General features: G+C 36.0%; 1 protein-coding gene across 1 annotated transcript in view; it reads right to left on the bottom strand.

The window, feature by feature from the left end:
- The window catches only part of LOC105510482 (transmembrane protease serine 11D), a 65,528-nt gene extending 49,056 nt beyond the window's left edge, over positions 1-16,472 (bottom strand). The window contains exon 1 of the mRNA XM_011940283.1: positions 16,366-16,472. Within this exon, the coding sequence (XP_011795673.1) occupies positions 16,366-16,373 (8 nt within the window). The 5' untranslated portion in view covers positions 16,374-16,472. The remainder of the gene's footprint in view (positions 1-16,365) is intronic.
- Positions 16,473-17,916: the final 1,444 nt, after the last annotated feature.

Raw genomic sequence — 17,916 nt, 5'->3', positions numbered from 1 at the left:
AATACTATGCAGCCATAAAAAAGGATGAGTTCATGTCCTTTGTAGGGACATGGATGAAGCTGGAAACCATCATTCTCAGCAAACTATCGCAGGGATGAAAAACTGAACACAGCATATTCTCACTTATAGGTGGGAACTGAACAATGAGAACACTTGACACAGGAAGGAGAACATCACACACTAGGGCCTGTTGTGGGGTGGGGCGAGGGGGGAGGGATACCATTAGGAGATATACCTAATGTAAATGACGAGTTAATGGGTGCAGCAAACCAACATGGCACATGTATACATGTGTAACAAACTCGCATGTTGTGTGTATGTACCCTAGAACTTAAAGTATAATAATAAAAAAAGAAAGATTTGAGCAGCCCCAACACTATCCCAAATGGAGACTTGGTGCAAATTATAAAAAGGTTCCCACAAGACACTTCCCTACCATCTGCCAAAATTGTTACAGTCACTGTCCTGATATACATTGTCTGAGATTTCCAAGCACCAGGCCCTCCTTGCCCCCGGCCAGGTGTGCAGTGTGAAGCACAGCCAGTTGTAAATGACAGGAGGAAGTTCACACTCAGGAAGCAAGAATCAGGGCCTTGGGGAGGAAAGCTGCAGCGGGGTGACTCGTAGCAGACAAGAGCGGCTCAGGCCTACGGGAGCATGGCTGGTGAACTGGAACACAGAAAGGAGAGAGGAGTCAAGACGGGCCTCTTAGCCCCTGTCTAGGGATCAGTCCACCTTTCTGCAGAAGAGCTTGTATTTTCAGATTTGGGTTATAACTTTGAGAGAGCAAGAAAAAAAGGCAACATGGGTTGATTAGCCTTGTATTAAGAATTTTCTTACCTGAGTAACTCAGGAATGGAAAATCAAATACTGTGTGTTCTTACTTATAAGTGGGACCTAAGCTAGGAGGACACAAAAATACACAGTGATAGTGGACTGTGGGGCCTGAGCAGGAGGAGGCTGGGAGGTGGATGAGGGATAGAAGACTAAATGTTGGGTACAGTGTATACTTGCTTGGGTGATGGTTGTGCCGATATCTCAGAATTTACTACTAAAGAACTCATTCATGTAACCAAAAACCACCTGTACCCCTAAAACTACTGAAACTAAAAAGTAAACAATAAAAAAAGTTCTTACTGGAAAAAAAAAAAAGAAAAAGGAAATGGGACACATATACACCATGGAATACTATGCCGCCATAAAAAGAATGAGTTCATGTCCTTTGCAGGGACGTGGATGAAGCTGGAAACCATCATTCTCAGCAAACTATCACAGGAACAGAAAACCAGACACCACATGTTCTCATTCATAAGTGGGAGTTGAACAATGAGAACACATGGACACAAGGAGGAGAATGTCACACACCAGGGCCTATTGGGAACTAGGGGGCTAGGGGAGGGATAGCATTAGGAGAAATACTTAATGCAGATGATGGGTTGATGGGTGCAGCAAACCACCATGGCACGTGTATACCTGTGTAACAAACCTGCACGTTCTGCACATGTGTCCCAGAACTTAAAGTATAATAAAACCAAAAAGATTTTTAAAAAGTCAAAGATTGCATGATCTCCCTTATACACGGTAGCTAAATAATGTGTACCCATGGACAGAGAGAGTAGAATAATGGAGACATGGAAGGATGGGAGGGGAATGAAGGATGAGAAATTACTTAATGTGTACAGGGTACCCTATTCAGGGGAAGGCTATACTAAAAGCCCAGATTTCATAACAATGCAATACATCCATGTAACAAAACTGCACTTCTACCCCTTAAAACCATTATAAAAATTCCTTCACTCAGAGGAGGGAGGAGGAAATACCACCAATCTTCATAGAACATGTGACATGTGAGCTATGCCTTGAAAGATGGGTAGGCCTTCTGGGTAAATGAAGAAATGGGAACAGAAGAGGTAGAAGTGCAAAGTGTGTTTGGTGAAAAGTAATTGGCCCAGTCTGGTGCTTATAGGAAAGCAGATGGAAAATAATCTAGAAAAATAAGGCTGATCAAGATTATGGAAGACTTTATGAGTAATGGGTTTGGACTCTTTCTTGGTCTGAGGGTATCAATGAGCTTTTTGAAATGAGAAGTTAAAGAAAAGCAGCAGTGTTTTAGAAAGGTTAATCTGGTGACCCTGTTGGGCTGCAAGAGGCAGGAGTTATGAGGCAGGAGGTCTCATCGCACAGACAAATTTATTAATCCATTAATGGGATATGAAGTGCCAAGGGTCATGTAGAGGCTATGTGTGTGGAAAAGAAAGGGTTGAGGAAAATGTGGAAGAGGAAGAATTAGGACCACTCCCTCATAGAGAATTCAGTGCCAGGGGCAAGAGTGGAAGTCCAAGATGAAACTTTGAAGATTGAGCTTGTGTGACTGGGGATTTAGTTATACTGGTCACATGACTAGACAATTTGAGTTGTTTTGAGACTTCAGTAACTGTTAATATTTTTGTGTTAATTCCTAGCAGTCAGCTGTTAAGATGGGTCTCGGCTGAGCAAAGGTCTTGGGACTGGAAGTATATTTTTTGAAGTCATTACCTTACAGGTAGTATTTGAAGCTCTGAAAAAGAGTATTGGAAACCACTTATTTCACTGCCTTTGGATTAAAAAATACAGACCTTCAATATAAATCTGTAGGCATATATGTAGACACACATGAATTTGATATAATAAAGAATTTCCCGTTACTATTGCCTTAGGTATCTAATAATAAGAGGAAACAATTGGCAATTATGATTACATATATGACATATAATTTATAATAATGTATGTAGCTTACTATATATGCAATATTACATGTATATAATTTAGGAACCTATCAATTAATATTTATAATCATATGATCATACCATTGCCATAAGTGAAATAATTTTACATGTGAGGCTAAAAACACAGAGAGTGATTTATGACCCAGGGAAAATGAAACTTTTGTTTCATTTGTTTCATATTTGTAAACTGTGGCTTACAAATAGAAAAGAAATAAATATTAAATTTGGTCTGTACTTCATTTACTAGTACATGCTAATTCTTAAAGAGTTACTGGTAATGAATGAAAACAACATAAATAATTACTCATGCCGGCTGCTTGAGTGTGTGGTTATTTAATAACTTGGTAGAAGGACCACACCTACCACATTAAGCCATCAATCAGTAGCTGGTTATTTTAGGTACTTAGGGTATGGTATAATGAGACCAAGGTCAGAGGTTTAATTTTATATAGATTGTTCCAATTAGTTCACAGATATAGGCTCAACCCTTATTCTTATTTGCTATTTTGCAAATTTGTGTTCCTTTTTTTTTTTTTTAGCAAACACTCCTGCCAAAAATGGAAGAAAGTCTCTAATTAAAAAAGATGGTCTTGGCACAAGCTACCCCATCTGTGGTGCTACACTGATCACCCATTAAGGACTTCATGCCGAGCGTCATATGCTTTTCTTGTGTGTGGCAATATCGTTTTTGTATATTTTAAGATTTTCTAGAATATTTAAAATAAAATTTTCATAGTGGACATGTTTATTAGACATCCAGGATAGCCATGGGTATTTATCTTGTACTGTTTTGCCTTTTAATTTCTTTGTGCTGCATCAAGACACTACTTCCAGGAATTTCTAATGTGGTTCCATATGTCCTTAATTAAGTCTCTGACTTTATCTCTAACTTCACTCTGCCTCCATATCCTCTTCCAGACATCCTGGCCTCTCTGCTGCTCCTCAAGCACAGTAGGACCTCTCTACCTCTGGGACTTTGTGCTTGCTCTTCCTGCTGCCTGGAACACTCTAACCTCAGGTTTTCACAGGCCTTGCTCCCTGGCCTCTCGTATGGCTTTGCTCAATTGTTGTCTTCTCAGTGAGACCTTGCTAAGTAACCTATTTAAAATTGCACCTCCTCTCTCTGCTTTATTATTATTATTTGCTTTATTATTTTGCAGTACACTTATAACTTTCCAATATACCCTACAATTTACTTGTTTTGTTGTTAACTGTCTCCCTCCACCAGTTAAGAAGCTCCAAAAAGGTGAGGATTTTTATGTTCCTTCCTTTCTTTCTTCCTAGCAATTCATTGATAATGCCTTTATTTTAAAAGACGGTGATCTCATTACTCTGGCTTCTGTATATTTAATACATTTAAGAACTGGTCCTAGGAAGGCATTGGCTAGAAGCAGGAATTGATTCTGGTATTGAAAAGTCTATGAAGGAAGGCGACGAATACCAAAGCAAAGAGTCTTTATTCATTAGTCAGACTAATTTGTAGCCTTTCCAAGGAAAGAACTTCTTGACTGCAGAAGACTTATTTAAAGAAATTCAGAGTGTTTCCCTTTCAAGTCAGAGCTGTGATACAGCTCTGCACTCATAATTTGCAAGGCAAGAATTTTCAGATGCTGTTTCTGATCCTCATGTGCTATATATCTTATTTTAAACTGAGGAAGGAGATGGTATATCTGTATTGTCACTCTTATACCTCATCTTCTTCAAGCAATGGTATAGCTAGGAGGATGGTATAGACTGCTGAGTAGGGTTTCGAGAATGCTGCTGACACAAGTCAGGAAAGTTTGCCATATTTTCCTTCACTCAGAATCTATCCCCATATTTAATAATAGGGTCAGCTTTGCATGATTATTAATAAATGTCTGAAGACTACTCGACATTTCTGTGAAGAATCAGTTGAAGACTTAAAAACATATTCTGATTATTGCTCTCTTAAACTTAATATACACTTACTTTGCTAAGGAAAGTAATCTTTTCTGGCATTTTACATCTGTCCAAAGTGTGGATTCTTGCTTCTATAATTGAGATTATGAAGCCTTTTCTGTCTGCAAATGAGCATGGTGATATTATGGTAGGGGTGGCACCACCTACAAAGGTGAGTCTGACAAAATGATTTGAAAACAACAGAACAAATGGAAATATTTTTTTCTGGAACTTTGTGATGCTAAGATTTTAAGTAAATTTCTCTAGGAGTCACCAGATTTGCGAAGTGATGGGAGCAATACTTTATTGACTCTACTGGTGTTTAAGAACATGCACTGAGTGTTTGTAACCTGTTACCAAGAACCACAACAGAGAGAGCCCTGATGGGTTAGCTATCTCCTTACTGATTAATGCTAGTTAGGGATAGCCCAATATATACTGTAGAGGGCACTGCTGTTCAATGTTAATATTTTTTTCTGAGTTCTACAAAGTGTAGTCACTGACAGAGCCATGAAGACCATACCAGTTTCAAAACAAGAAAAAACTATTTATAGACTTGTTTGCTTCCTTGCCTATTTGCCCCTAAACTGGCCAAAATAAAATTTTTCCCTGTTTGGATTTAGTTTCCAAATAGATATGTTTTCTTCCTCCTTTCTTTCATTCTTTGTTTTCATTTTCTTTCCTTTTCCCCCCTTTATTTTTAACTAAAGATGTCTTCTAACCTTTATTGGCACAAAATAATTTTGCCAGCTACCACAAATTATAAAGAAATATTCATGACAGTTTAAATATGTGATATTTTATTGTAAAAATGCCTTTGGGAAATGAGTACTTGAATATCACATGTATCTGAATATCTTTGGGGATGATGAAAGTATTTTGAAATTGGATTTTGGTGATGGTTGCACATCTCTGTACATATACTAGCAATCATTGAACCTTAACACCTTAAACACGTGAAGTTGCTGTTTTGTAATTTTATTTCAATAAAGTGGTTAAAATTAAATTTATCTTTTAATAATTATTAACTTAGTGGAATAACAAAATTACCAAGTTTCCTGTGTTCAGTTGACAATGAGGGTGGACTTAAACTTCCAGAACAGAAAAAGACTCAATAGCCCATTCAGCTCAGGTTTCAATGCTCTTTCCTAGGTAGCAATTGTTAATGAGACATTGGAATACAGGAGTCTGTTAGTATTAATGACAAGCAATTTGTTACACATAATGGTTAAAACGCATCAGAGCTTTGAAATGATTTACTTCTTAGGCAATTTAAACTACTTAATTCTAGGATAATGTTCTTCCCACTCATGTGCATTTTTTTTTGTTTGTTTTTGTTTTCTGGGTGGAATTACAAATAGTGCATTGGGAATTGCTTTAAACCTGGTTGGACCCATGGAGATGTGTCACATATTTTCATCAATGTCATATGTCAGAGTGGAAAAAGGACTGAGAAAGCCTAGAGAAAAGTTCATGTTTAACCTCAAGATGCCAAATGACAAAAAGTCAATTGCTCTTTGCACATTTCCAGTTCTATTTCTTCTTTTCCTTCTGTAGCCTGAACTGATGAAACAGCAGTGTTTCCTGAACTTATCAAAGCACAGAAACATTTATTTTGGAAATACCTAGCATTTTGAGGAGCACAGTATTCCTGGAACTCAGCAATGTGCTGCTCTGTGAATTCTAACTTGCCAAGGCATTCAGTGTTTCCGCAGGAGAGGAATGGGGAAATCTATTGCACACTCAGGTTAGATACATGTTTATTCGTATTTAAATACACAAGGAAATGTCTTACTGTACCCCTCTCTTCCATTTTGGGAATCTGGGAGACTAAGCTTGTAACATGTAGCTTGTAGCATGAATGATGGAGTAGAATAAATAAGAAAGAAATATGTCATTAAATGTACAGGTTAAATAAATAAAAATCTATTAATAAAGAGCCTAAAGAAAGAAAGATGACATTTCAGCACATATTGGGTGAAATAAGTTGTTTAGTCCAGCACTTCTCAATTTTTAGTGGATATGTGAATTGTCAATTAAAATGCAAATTTTAAATTAGTGAATCTGAGTTGAACCTGAGTCTGCATTTCCAACAAGCTCCCAGGAGACGTAAATGCTATTGGTCCAAAGGCTGTTTTGTGTAGCAAGGGTTCTAGATACAATTACATCAGAAAAGATCAGAGAAAAGTGGAGTGATTGTACTGAAGGCATAATAGATCCTTCTCTATTTCCTAAAGCCCAAGTAAATAGGCAATCCTCTTTGCTATAGGATTATTATGAAATGTTCAAAGCCTTAACTTATTGCTTCATCAAAATATACTGACCCTATTATAGAACTACAGTCATGAAACATATAACAATATCTTTGTCAATCACAGATCACATGTATGACAGTGGTCCCATACAATTGTTATACACATTTTTACTGTACCTCTTTTATGTTTAGATATGAGTAGATACACAAATATTTACTACTGTGTTACAATTGCCTATGGTATTCAGTACAGTAATGTGCTATACAGGTCTGTAGCCAAGGAGTAATAGACTGCATAGCCTAGGTGTTTAGTAGGTTATATCATCTAGGTGTATCTAAGTATACTCTACAATGTTTGCATCAGGACTAAATCGCCTAACGATGTATTTCCCAGAATGTCTCCCTGTCAAGTAACGCATGACTGGTGGATCCATGTTTGCTTCCTGTAGGATATAAATAAGTGAAGGATTTAGAAGTTCCTATACATAGCTCAGTGTGATCTGATTTGTAATGTTCAATAGAAAATGTCAAGATATTCTCCACCCATCATTATCTCTACAAAATGTGTCCCAAAGAGGTGAGAAATGTGGTACATTACACTCTAAAGGAGTTCATGGCAGTGTTTTTGCTCCAAATGTGGGCATCCTCTAATGTTTGATTTTATTTTTGTAGATAGACCTAAACCATAACATTGGTTGCAATGTTAAAAATGTTGGGGATGGGAGTGAGTTGGTGAGAAGGGAGGCACTGCGAATGACGGAGTAGAATAAATAGGAAAGACATATATCATTAAACGCACAGGTTAAATAAATAAAAATCTATTAATGAAGAGTGTAAAGAAAGAAAGATGACATTTCAACATATATTGGGTGAAATAAGTCAGAGAAGATGATAGAGTAGGGAATCCAGAAATTTACTGAAATTATTTTCTCACAGCAACTGGTTGAGGGTCATTTAGTAGAGAGGAGTGGATGCTGGAATCAGAGCCTCATTTGTATTCATCACGGTTCATTCTATTTAACCATATCTACTAAATCATAATTGTTTCCACAGGAAAAAAAAAGGTGACTTTTAGTGAATCATGGACCAAACCCTAGATTAGTTCTTTGAAATGTGCTTGAGTAATATTTAGTTGCATCAATATATTTTTAAAAACAACATCTTGCATTCAATCCCTTCTGAATTTAATCCTACTGGCTTCTTGCCTAGATTGTCTTCAGAAGCAGAGGAAAGAATCAAGCTTCTTAGTTTTATTTTCCAAGGATGATTTTGTGTTACAATGAAATGAACAGAGTTCCACGGTCTATGGAATGAATACTTTTGATGCCCATACAATGTGTTCCTCAGAGCTTATGAAAAATGCTGCGCATATATTCTCTTATCCAGGGAAGGAGTATGCATACTGGCAGGGTGAGAGGGAAAGCTGTTGTAATCAGAAAAAGCTGCTCGACAGGAGGCAAATCCCTTCTTTGGATTTCAGTTTTCTTCCTTGTCATTGAATGAAGAATCAGCAAGTTTCTTCATCACCTTCACACTGTTCTCTCTTTTTTTTTTTTTTGAGACGGAGTCTCGCTCTGTAGCCCGGGAGTGCAGTGGCCGGATCTCAGCTCACTGCAAGCTCCGCCTCCCGGGTTTACGCCATTCTCCTGCCTCAGCCTCCCGAGTAGCTGGGACTACAGGCGCCCGCCACCACACCCGGCTAGTTTTCTGAATTTTTTTTTTAGTAGAGACGGGGTTTCACTGTGTTAGCCAGCATGGTCTCGATCTCCTGACCTCATGATCCACCCGCCTCGGCCTCCCAAAGTGCTGGGATTACAGGCTTGAGCCACCGCGCCCGGCCCACACTGTTCTCTTTATCCTCCCTTCTTAACAAGAAGGTTCCTTCTTCCTTCCCATGGCTAGCCCATGGATAGATCCTCCCACCACTCCTACACACTCTCAATCTTTGCAAGTACTTTATTCCCCTGGAAGGTCTGTTTGCTCATATATTTATTACCTGTCTCTGCATACACAACCTGTCCCTACAAATAAACTGCCCCGTGAGAGAGACAGCACAGGATAACAGCTGAGGGCACAGACCCTGAGACTGGACTAATTGGGTTCAAATCCCATTTCTGCTATTTATTTGCTGTGTGAACCTAGGAAGTCACCTAACTCCTCAATTTCCTTGTTTGCAAAACGGAAGTGACAGTAGTACCTACCTCCTTGTTGTTATGAGCACAATGAATTAAAAATGTTTTAACACAACTCAAATAATGTCTGGCATTTAGCCCTATGTCAGTGCTTGGTAAATCAAATAAACGAAAGCAAGCACAGACTGTGATTTCTTTTCTGCTATATCTCCCGAAGTATTTAATAATCTGTTCATTAAGTGAATCTGTACAGTAAAAGGATAGGTTAGATGATGGAAGGAAGGCTCTGTCTACTTTGTGAATCTCACCATGGAATCTAATACTGGCACAAAGAGTCACATAAAAAAGGGATTTTTTTCTGTCTCCTGAACAAATGTACTTGTTTATTCTTTTTCTTCTCTTTTTATATAAAGATTAAAGATTACTATGAAACACTAGTCCTGTCAAGAGGCCTGTTTTTTTTTTTTTGAGACGGAGTCTCGCTGTCGCCCAGGCTAGAGCACAGTGGCGGATCTCAGCTCACTGCAAGCTCTGCCTCCCGGGTTTACGCCATTCTCCTGCCTCAGCCTCCCGCGTAGCTGGGACTACAGGCGCCCGCCACCTCGCCCGGCTAGTTTTTTGTATTTTTAGTAGAGACGGGGTTTCACCGCGTTAGCCAGGATGGTCTCGATCTCCTGACCTCGTGATCCGCCCGTCTCGGCCTCCCAAAGTGCTGGGATTACAGGCTTGAGCCACCGCGCCCGGCCAGGCCTGTGTTTTTAATTACTACACAGGCAATGCAGAAAGGTAATATATTACAATAGTAATAACCATGAGTTTTATAATCAGACAGACCCATGTGATCACTGGGGAGTAATAAAACCTCTCTGAGCCTTAGTTTCCTCATTCATAAAATGGAGATAGCCACGTGCCTCAGAGGGTTGTGAAGAATAACTGAGATGCTGTTAATAAAGTACTTAGATTCTGTTGTATGTTCAATAAATTATAAATTTGTTAGTCTTTCTATATGTAGAACCTAACTTTCGCTAAAAATAATACATTTTTTGAAAACATGCAATAGAATATATACATTTTATTTTATTTTAAAATATTTAATTGACAAATACAATTTTGTATATTCAAGGTGTACGACATGATATATTTTTATAATAACATTTTATAAGATTGATAGCATTTTGCGGAATCATAGAATGTTAGCAATGGAAGAGAGTTTCAAAAATATCCACTCTGATTTTGCTATTATGCAGATAAATATACTGATCTGCAGTGAGATTAAGTGGTATCACAGAGAGGCCAGCATTTAAACCTCTTGACTTTTTTGTCTGTGCTTTTTTTCTGAAGCCTTATTGTTTTTTGCAACCCAAGACATGGTGGGTGCTCTATAGGTACAGTGCTTATTGAATGAATGTTGGAAAAACTAATAGCTACTGAGTACTTATTGCAATATTCTGCCAAGCACTTAGGACATTTTTTTAAATGGCCAAATAATTGTCCTTCCCTTAAAGTACTCATGTCTTACTGAAGAAGGATATTACATAGCCCCTTAGCAGCATTTCCCACCCTTGAATATCCTTTTTTACTGAAACACTCTTTTTCTTTTGATTTCCATGATTTCATACTCTTTTTTCTTTCTGGCCCCATCTCCTCTTTAAATATCTTTTGGTTGTGAGTAGGGTATGGAGGAAACAATACTGGCTGCTGGAGTGTGGTAACTTGAAACTGGCCATAGGTGTGAGAATTCATTCTGTTGTTCGCTGTACTTCGGTATATCTTTAAAATATTCTACAATAAAAAGTTTGTTTGTTTTTTTTAAAATCTTTTGCTAGTTGCATCTCCTCTAGTCAACCTAAGTATCTGGTGTTGCTCCATGCTCTGTCCTGGGTGTTCTCCTTTCTCTCTAGTTGATCTCATTCAGTCAGTTTCAATTACCATCTAAGCCAATGGTTCTTGAATTTTTGTGAATAAGAATTACTTGAAAACTTGGAAAAATGCACATTCCTGTACTGAATCCAATACCCACCCAGACTATTTCAGTAGGTCTGGTCTTGCGTCTCAGAGTTCTGCATTTTATACAAGTAGCATGGGGGATTCAGAAAGAGATAAACCAAAAATTACACCTGAGAAACATTGATCTGTACATGATTTCCAGACTACAATATCCAGCTGCATCTTTCACATATCTCTATTCGGTGCTTAGAATTCAGCATTTGCAAAGCTGAACTGATCATCATCTTTCTGATTTTCAAAACCTTCTTTTGCCCCGTCAAATAGACTCTTTTCTGGCATTTTCTTTCTCAGTAAATGATGCCAAAATTCACCAAGTTACTCATGTGAAAAACCTGAAAAATCATACTTGACACCTCTCTCATCCCTCACATCCAATTGAATGTCAAATCTGGTTCTTTTGACTTCTTAGACATATCTCAAGTTGTATTGCCACTCCCACCACTTTATCCAAGCCATGTTTATCCTTTTTCCGAAATACTGAACGAGCCTCCAACTAGTCTCCCTTCATCAAAAGATATCTCCTTTCTCCACAGAGATCATTCTCTATATGAAGCTAAAACCATCTTTTAAAAATCATTATGGCATATGTATACCTTTGTAACAAACCTGCACATGTACCCCAGAACTTAAAGCATAATAAAAAAAAAGACCTAAAACTGGGTAATTTATAAAGAAAAAAGATTCTAATGTAATAACATATCTGCCCTGCTACATCTTTAACAATTTTGTGTTTCTCTGAGGGTATAATCCCAAATCCTAAACATGGTCTTCAAAAAGCAGCAGGATCTGTTTCTTGCCTGCCTTTAAGTTTCTACTTAAACAATGCTTCCTCAGAGAAGTCTTCCATGAGCTTCTAGACTAGTTTAGTTTTCACTGTTATAATACTTACTTCAGTGTCGTCGTATTAAACAAATCATAATGAAATTATATATTTCCATGTTAATCACTGGAACAGTTATCTTTTGAATGGGAAGGTCTGCGGTTTTCAGTAAAGACTACATTTTGCCCTACTGAGATTTCCACAGAGTAAATGTTTTCAATGATGGTTGTTTCCATTTGTCTTAATTACCCAAAGTCCTTAAACTTTTCTTGATAGCACCACCAAAACTATAATTAGATAAGTATTTGCTTGCCTAGTGTATTTTAGTGTCTGTCTTCTCAGCAAGCACCATGAGAACAAGGTCTGGGCCTTTTTGTTCCAGTGCTGTATACCTAGCACTCAATGAATGAATGAATAAATGAATTATAATATAAGGAGTAATTGGCTGGGAGCAGTGGCTCATGCCTGTAATCCTAGCACTTTGGGAGGCCGAGGCAGGTAGATGATGAGGTCAAGAGTTTGAGACCAGCCTGACCAACATGGTGAAACCTCGTCTCTACTAAAAATACAAAAATTGGCCAGGTGTGGTGGCACGTGCCAATCATTCCAGCTATAAGGAGGCTGAGGAAGGAGAATCACTTGAATCCGGGAGGCAGAGGTTGCAGTGAGCCGAGATTGCATCACTGCACTCCAGCCTTGGCGACAGAGGGAGACTCTGTCTCAAAACATATATATATATATATATATATGTATGGAGTAATTGTACATATCATAAAAGATGTATAAATAAAGCACTAAGGTATTTAGGATTCAAAATGGTTTATTTTGCCATATGATATCAAAAGTTGCTTTGAGGTAACAGCATTTTGTGTTTTCCAGTGAATGATAGTGGACTTTAGGGATCATTATCTATCCTAGGGAATCATTAGCTTATGTAATATTGAAAACCATGAGACTGATGGAATCACACAGAATGTAAGAAGAAAAGCACTTAAACTCTGGGGGACAGGAAAATGAGTAGATTCTAGTAACAGAAACAGAGAAAATTTGACCCATGGGATAGGCAAAAAAAAAAAAAAAAAAAAAAAAGAAGAAGAGAATGGTGTTTTGGAAGCTCTGTGAAGATCACATTTCAAGAAAAGAATGATCTCTGGTGGAGTGATAATGTAAACTCACTGAGATCTGACCACTGGATTTTGCAATGTGGAGCAAGACAAGAGCTGTTTCAGAGCTGTGAAGATCAGAAACTATTGCACTGGGAAAAGGGAGGATGCATTAAAGATAAAAATGCATACACCATTTGACTCAGAAAATCCATTTCTAGGAACATATCCAAGAGAAACTCTTGCATGTTTGTACCATCGGATCTGTGTAAGAATATTCAGTGCTACATTATCTATAATGGCAATATACTAGAAAAGTAAATATTTAAGTTATAGGACAGTCTTACAACGAAATATTATATAGCTATGAACACGAATAAGCTATGCACACTTTATTGTATATAATATTGTTCTTATTTATATGATTTTCAAAGGCAGGTAGATTTAAACCATAAGTTTTTTAGGAATATATCTATGAATGGTAAAATCATGAAGAAAATGAAAGAAATTAAGATACCATGCCACTTAACAGTTACATCGTGAAAAGTGGGGAAAGGTCAGTTAGTAGACAGGAGGTGCCCACGGGGTCTTCTAAGATACTGGTGATGCTATTTTTATTAATAGATGTCTCATACCCAGAGGTTCATTTTTTAAAAATTAGAATTTATATGTGATATGTTTAATGATAAAAAGTTAAAAAGCAAAAGGAGATAATGGAGGAAGAAAATAAAAATAGAGGCAATAGGTTTAGACAGACCTTTAGAATAGTTTTGCTTTTAAGAGCAGGAGATGAGAAATGAGGCAATAGCTGGACAGGGGGTATGGGCCAAGGGAGAGATTTTTTAAAAATTAGGGATAGTATGGCATGTCTTTATGCTGACAAATATTCAGCAGAGAAGGAAACATTACATCTTAATTTATTCTTGCACTATTAAACTCAGGTAGATATCTTGGCTAAGAAGAAAGCTTGTCAGAATAAAAACTTGTCTAATTTAGAAAAAATATACTTGACGGCTTTTATTTATTTATAATTTTTAATCTTTTTCTTGAGATAGGTTTTTGCTCCATCACCCCAGCTGGAGTGCAGTGGCACGATCATGGCTCACTGCAACACTGAAGTTCTGGACTCAAGTGATCCTCCTACCTCAGCCTTCAGGGAATACACGGAATACAAGCACCACCATGGCCGTCAATGACTTATTGCTCCACTGCCTTGAACTCTGAGTGCATGTATTACTTTATTCATCACTGATACACTTGTTAAAACCTCTGGCAAATGGATATTGTAAATATTCGATAGAATCTGCTTTTACTTTCTGCTGAATGACTCATCAGTATAAACTTTTCCAAAGTCCATTTTATTTACAACTATCTTAGGCAGTTATCCAATTAATGACTTTAGACTTGGGATGGTGCTTTTATTTTACATGTTATGAGCACACACTAAAGCTAGAGAAAGAATACTCCCCCAAACTGTGAAATCATGTCAAGTCTTCTTTGCTCAAAAGAATGGGATCCTTCAAATGGGAGCAATACCTTTTACGAAATTGGATTGGATAGCATTTCATCTTGCAGCAGCGTGGAAGAGAGCTAGGAGTTTAATTTTTATAAAAAAGCAATCAAACCATCCGAGGCAGCCCATTTTCAACCAAAAGTATTTCAGAATTACCTGAAGACTTATCTAAAATTATGCCAAAATTACCCAGAATTACCTTAAAAAGTATCTTGTACAATTTAATTTCCCTTCCATTATATAATATAAACACCTAGCTACTATTTTTTAGTAGTAGGCACAGACTATTAAAGAGATAAAATATTCCAAAAAGTGTGATCCTTAGAAACCAAAATTCCACGGGAGAGTTCTTTGTAATTGGCAAGGTTGGCTCTGATCGAGTGGCAAATTTCCTGTACGATGGATCAACTTAGAAATTTGATTGATTCAAAGCCTTCTGAAACTGTACAACTCTTTCAGGATTTGTGTTATTCACATGTCTTCTTTTATTATTTTCCACTGAATGATGTTTTGATATACACTTGGCTGCTTATAAGAGCAATATTTTAAAATCAGAGCAATTTCTTTAAAATTAAAATATTTCCACAAAATACATTTTAAAATGCACTATATTACCCAAATAATATTACACTGTTATAGATGATTTAAGAATAATAAAAAATATAATTCATAAACTCACTGCTTTAGTATAACAAACCTGATAAATATTCTATGTTCTTTATTAGACTTTCTCCCATGTACAGCTTTACAAAGTAGTAGTTGATGAGTAAATATTATTTTGTGATTTGTTTTTTTTTCCACATAAAATGAGAACAAACTCAGTATGCAAATTACTTCATAGGTTTTTTTAAGCTACTTTAATAAATGTCTTGTATCTATTACATGAATATGAAATAATTTTATTTCTTCTATCATTGGAAGCTTAGACAGCTATCCACTTTTCACTCATATATATATTCAAATGCATATAATTGTATATATATTTTTATTATTTAAAATGGTTTGACTTTTGATTGAATTTTCTGGTGTTCAGGAGATTTAAAATAAATTCAACTACACTTATAGCCAATACATTGTTCACATTTTTGTTGATCCTTTCAGCATGACTTAACAGTATCATGTTTTTCTGTAGTCATAGAAAAATAATATTCATATATATACACTTAAGTGCACATATAAGCATACCAAGTTATATAATTATTTCATTGTTTTGAGATTTTTAACGTGTGACTTGATTATCCCACAACTTTTTGCTTTCTTTATGTGAAAGTATATGAAAATACCTATTCATTAACTAAAAAGAAAACCAGAGAGATATTATTTTTTCTTAAATATTAGCAAGAACTTTCCTGAAAATAATTCCACAACTACATAAAAAGTAGAAAAATACCGTCTTTACTTTTTAAAAGTGTACTTTAGGATTTATGGCATATTTATTTAATAACTAGCAATAAAACTGTAATAGAAGTCAAAATACAGAATTCTCAAAAAGTTCTAAACAACAGAAGAATTATTTACAGATTGCAATTTTAAAATCCACACACCACTTTTTAAAACATTGCACATGAGAAACAAAACCACTTCCTTATTTAAAGATATGTTGTCATAACGCTAAGCTGAATTTTTGTGGTTATTTGTTTTATAAAAAATTCAGTTAAGCAACTATGTACCTTATGGAAATAATATCAAGCATATTATCTTAACAATATCTAAGAATTTCAATGAAGTTTTCAGAGAAGTAACTAGAAGATTGCTAGACACAGTCAACATTTCCAAAGCTTTTTTATATTTTTCCCATACTGTAAGATATAGTAAAACTTTTAAAGCTGCAAAGACAAAAACAGGACTTACCTATACATTTTAATCCTTAATGAAGAGGTTCCTTTTTCTGCCTACTCAACTGCTTTGAGATTCCCACTCAAATGAATGACTCTCATGTGTTACGTGTGATCTATAGTTGAGGACAAAGGAGGAAATCTCATGTAATTAAAATACAACTTGTTAAACAAGTTTGAGGGAATCAGCAAACCAATAGTATGACTTGTGGAAGATAATTAAAAATAGACAGGAATTTCACAAATTAGTAAAAAGTTTATTCTGGTAAATTGAGATTAAACACAATTACAGTTGACAGGTATTTTGTGAAAGCCTGTGACTACTTCACAATTGTAGAATCACTTTTAGTTCAAGAGGATTTGACACTTCTTTTGCTCGTGTTATAATACTGTCATATACCTCATACCTTGCCACAGCCAGCCAAGAACTATCAGAATATACTTTCCATACATTAATGGGGACTACCTCTGAATTCCCTCATCTCTATGATTAAATGCTGTTTTTCTCATAATATATGAAATAGAGCAGTAATTGAGTAGGTGCACAAAGTAAGACTAGCAAACAGAATAGTTGGAACTAAAATCCACTTTGTCTTTTTCCAAATATGATCATTTGAAAAAGGCATTCTAACACACTACTACTAGAAGAGGAGCAGACAGAAGAAGACAGTATGAGTGTGTAGGGTGTTAGGGTAAGGGTGGAGAGCTCAAGAAAGCAGGCAAGAGTAGCATGGAGGGGAAAAAGGGCATTCCTGTCTAACATCGCAAAGCAGGATATAAATTTGGAAGGTTATACTGGGGTTACTTTATGAGAACTAATGAATGCTAAATAATTGGAACTTGTAATAGAATTATTACAATATTATTATTATTACAATATGAATTCTAGTCTTAGCTTTTTCACCAACTAATTGTGTAGCTTAAGGGAAAAATTTACTTATTTCTCCACTAGTCACATGTATCTACTAAGAAAATGGGAAGTTGAATCAGGAGGTCTTAAAGGACTCTTTCAATTATAAAGTTCTTTGACTTCATCTTGTAAAGCACTGATCACTAATGATTAAATTTACTCCAGTACTGCAACTTCAGATGTGTTCAATTACTTGACTTTTTAAAATATAATGTGCAAAGCAAACAACAGAGACAGGAATGAGTGGTTACTCTCTACCCTTCCCAAATATATTTTTTACATACTGTATCTCATGCCTGACATTCTGCCATTATTTTTAACAATAAATAAATAAATATAACAAGGTTTAAAAGTTTAAAAAATAAACTTATATAAACAAAACATTTTTAAATTTTACATTTTAACTTCAAGTACCTTTAAATATAGTTATATCATGGTATATAATTTTGTGTTATGCTTTTTATACTTAATATTATTTCACAAACATATTGGTATTACTAATTTTTATTTTTAGTAGCTATATATTTATAACTTTGTAGTTTTATATAATTTAAAACTCACAAGATTCACCCATTATTAGCAGTTTTAATGGCTGCACTTTAAAAGGTAAATCATATTACATTGAATGGACTCATCATAAAGTACCAAAGTTATCTT

Source organism: Colobus angolensis, unplaced genomic scaffold (assembly GCF_000951035.1).
Source record: "Colobus angolensis palliatus isolate OR3802 unplaced genomic scaffold, Cang.pa_1.0 Scaffold189, whole genome shotgun sequence".
Taxonomy (NCBI): Eukaryota; Metazoa; Chordata; class Mammalia; order Primates; family Cercopithecidae; genus Colobus; species Colobus angolensis.
The sequence above is the reverse complement of the archived record's forward strand: the minus strand, read 5'-3'. Positions and strand labels throughout refer to the sequence as shown.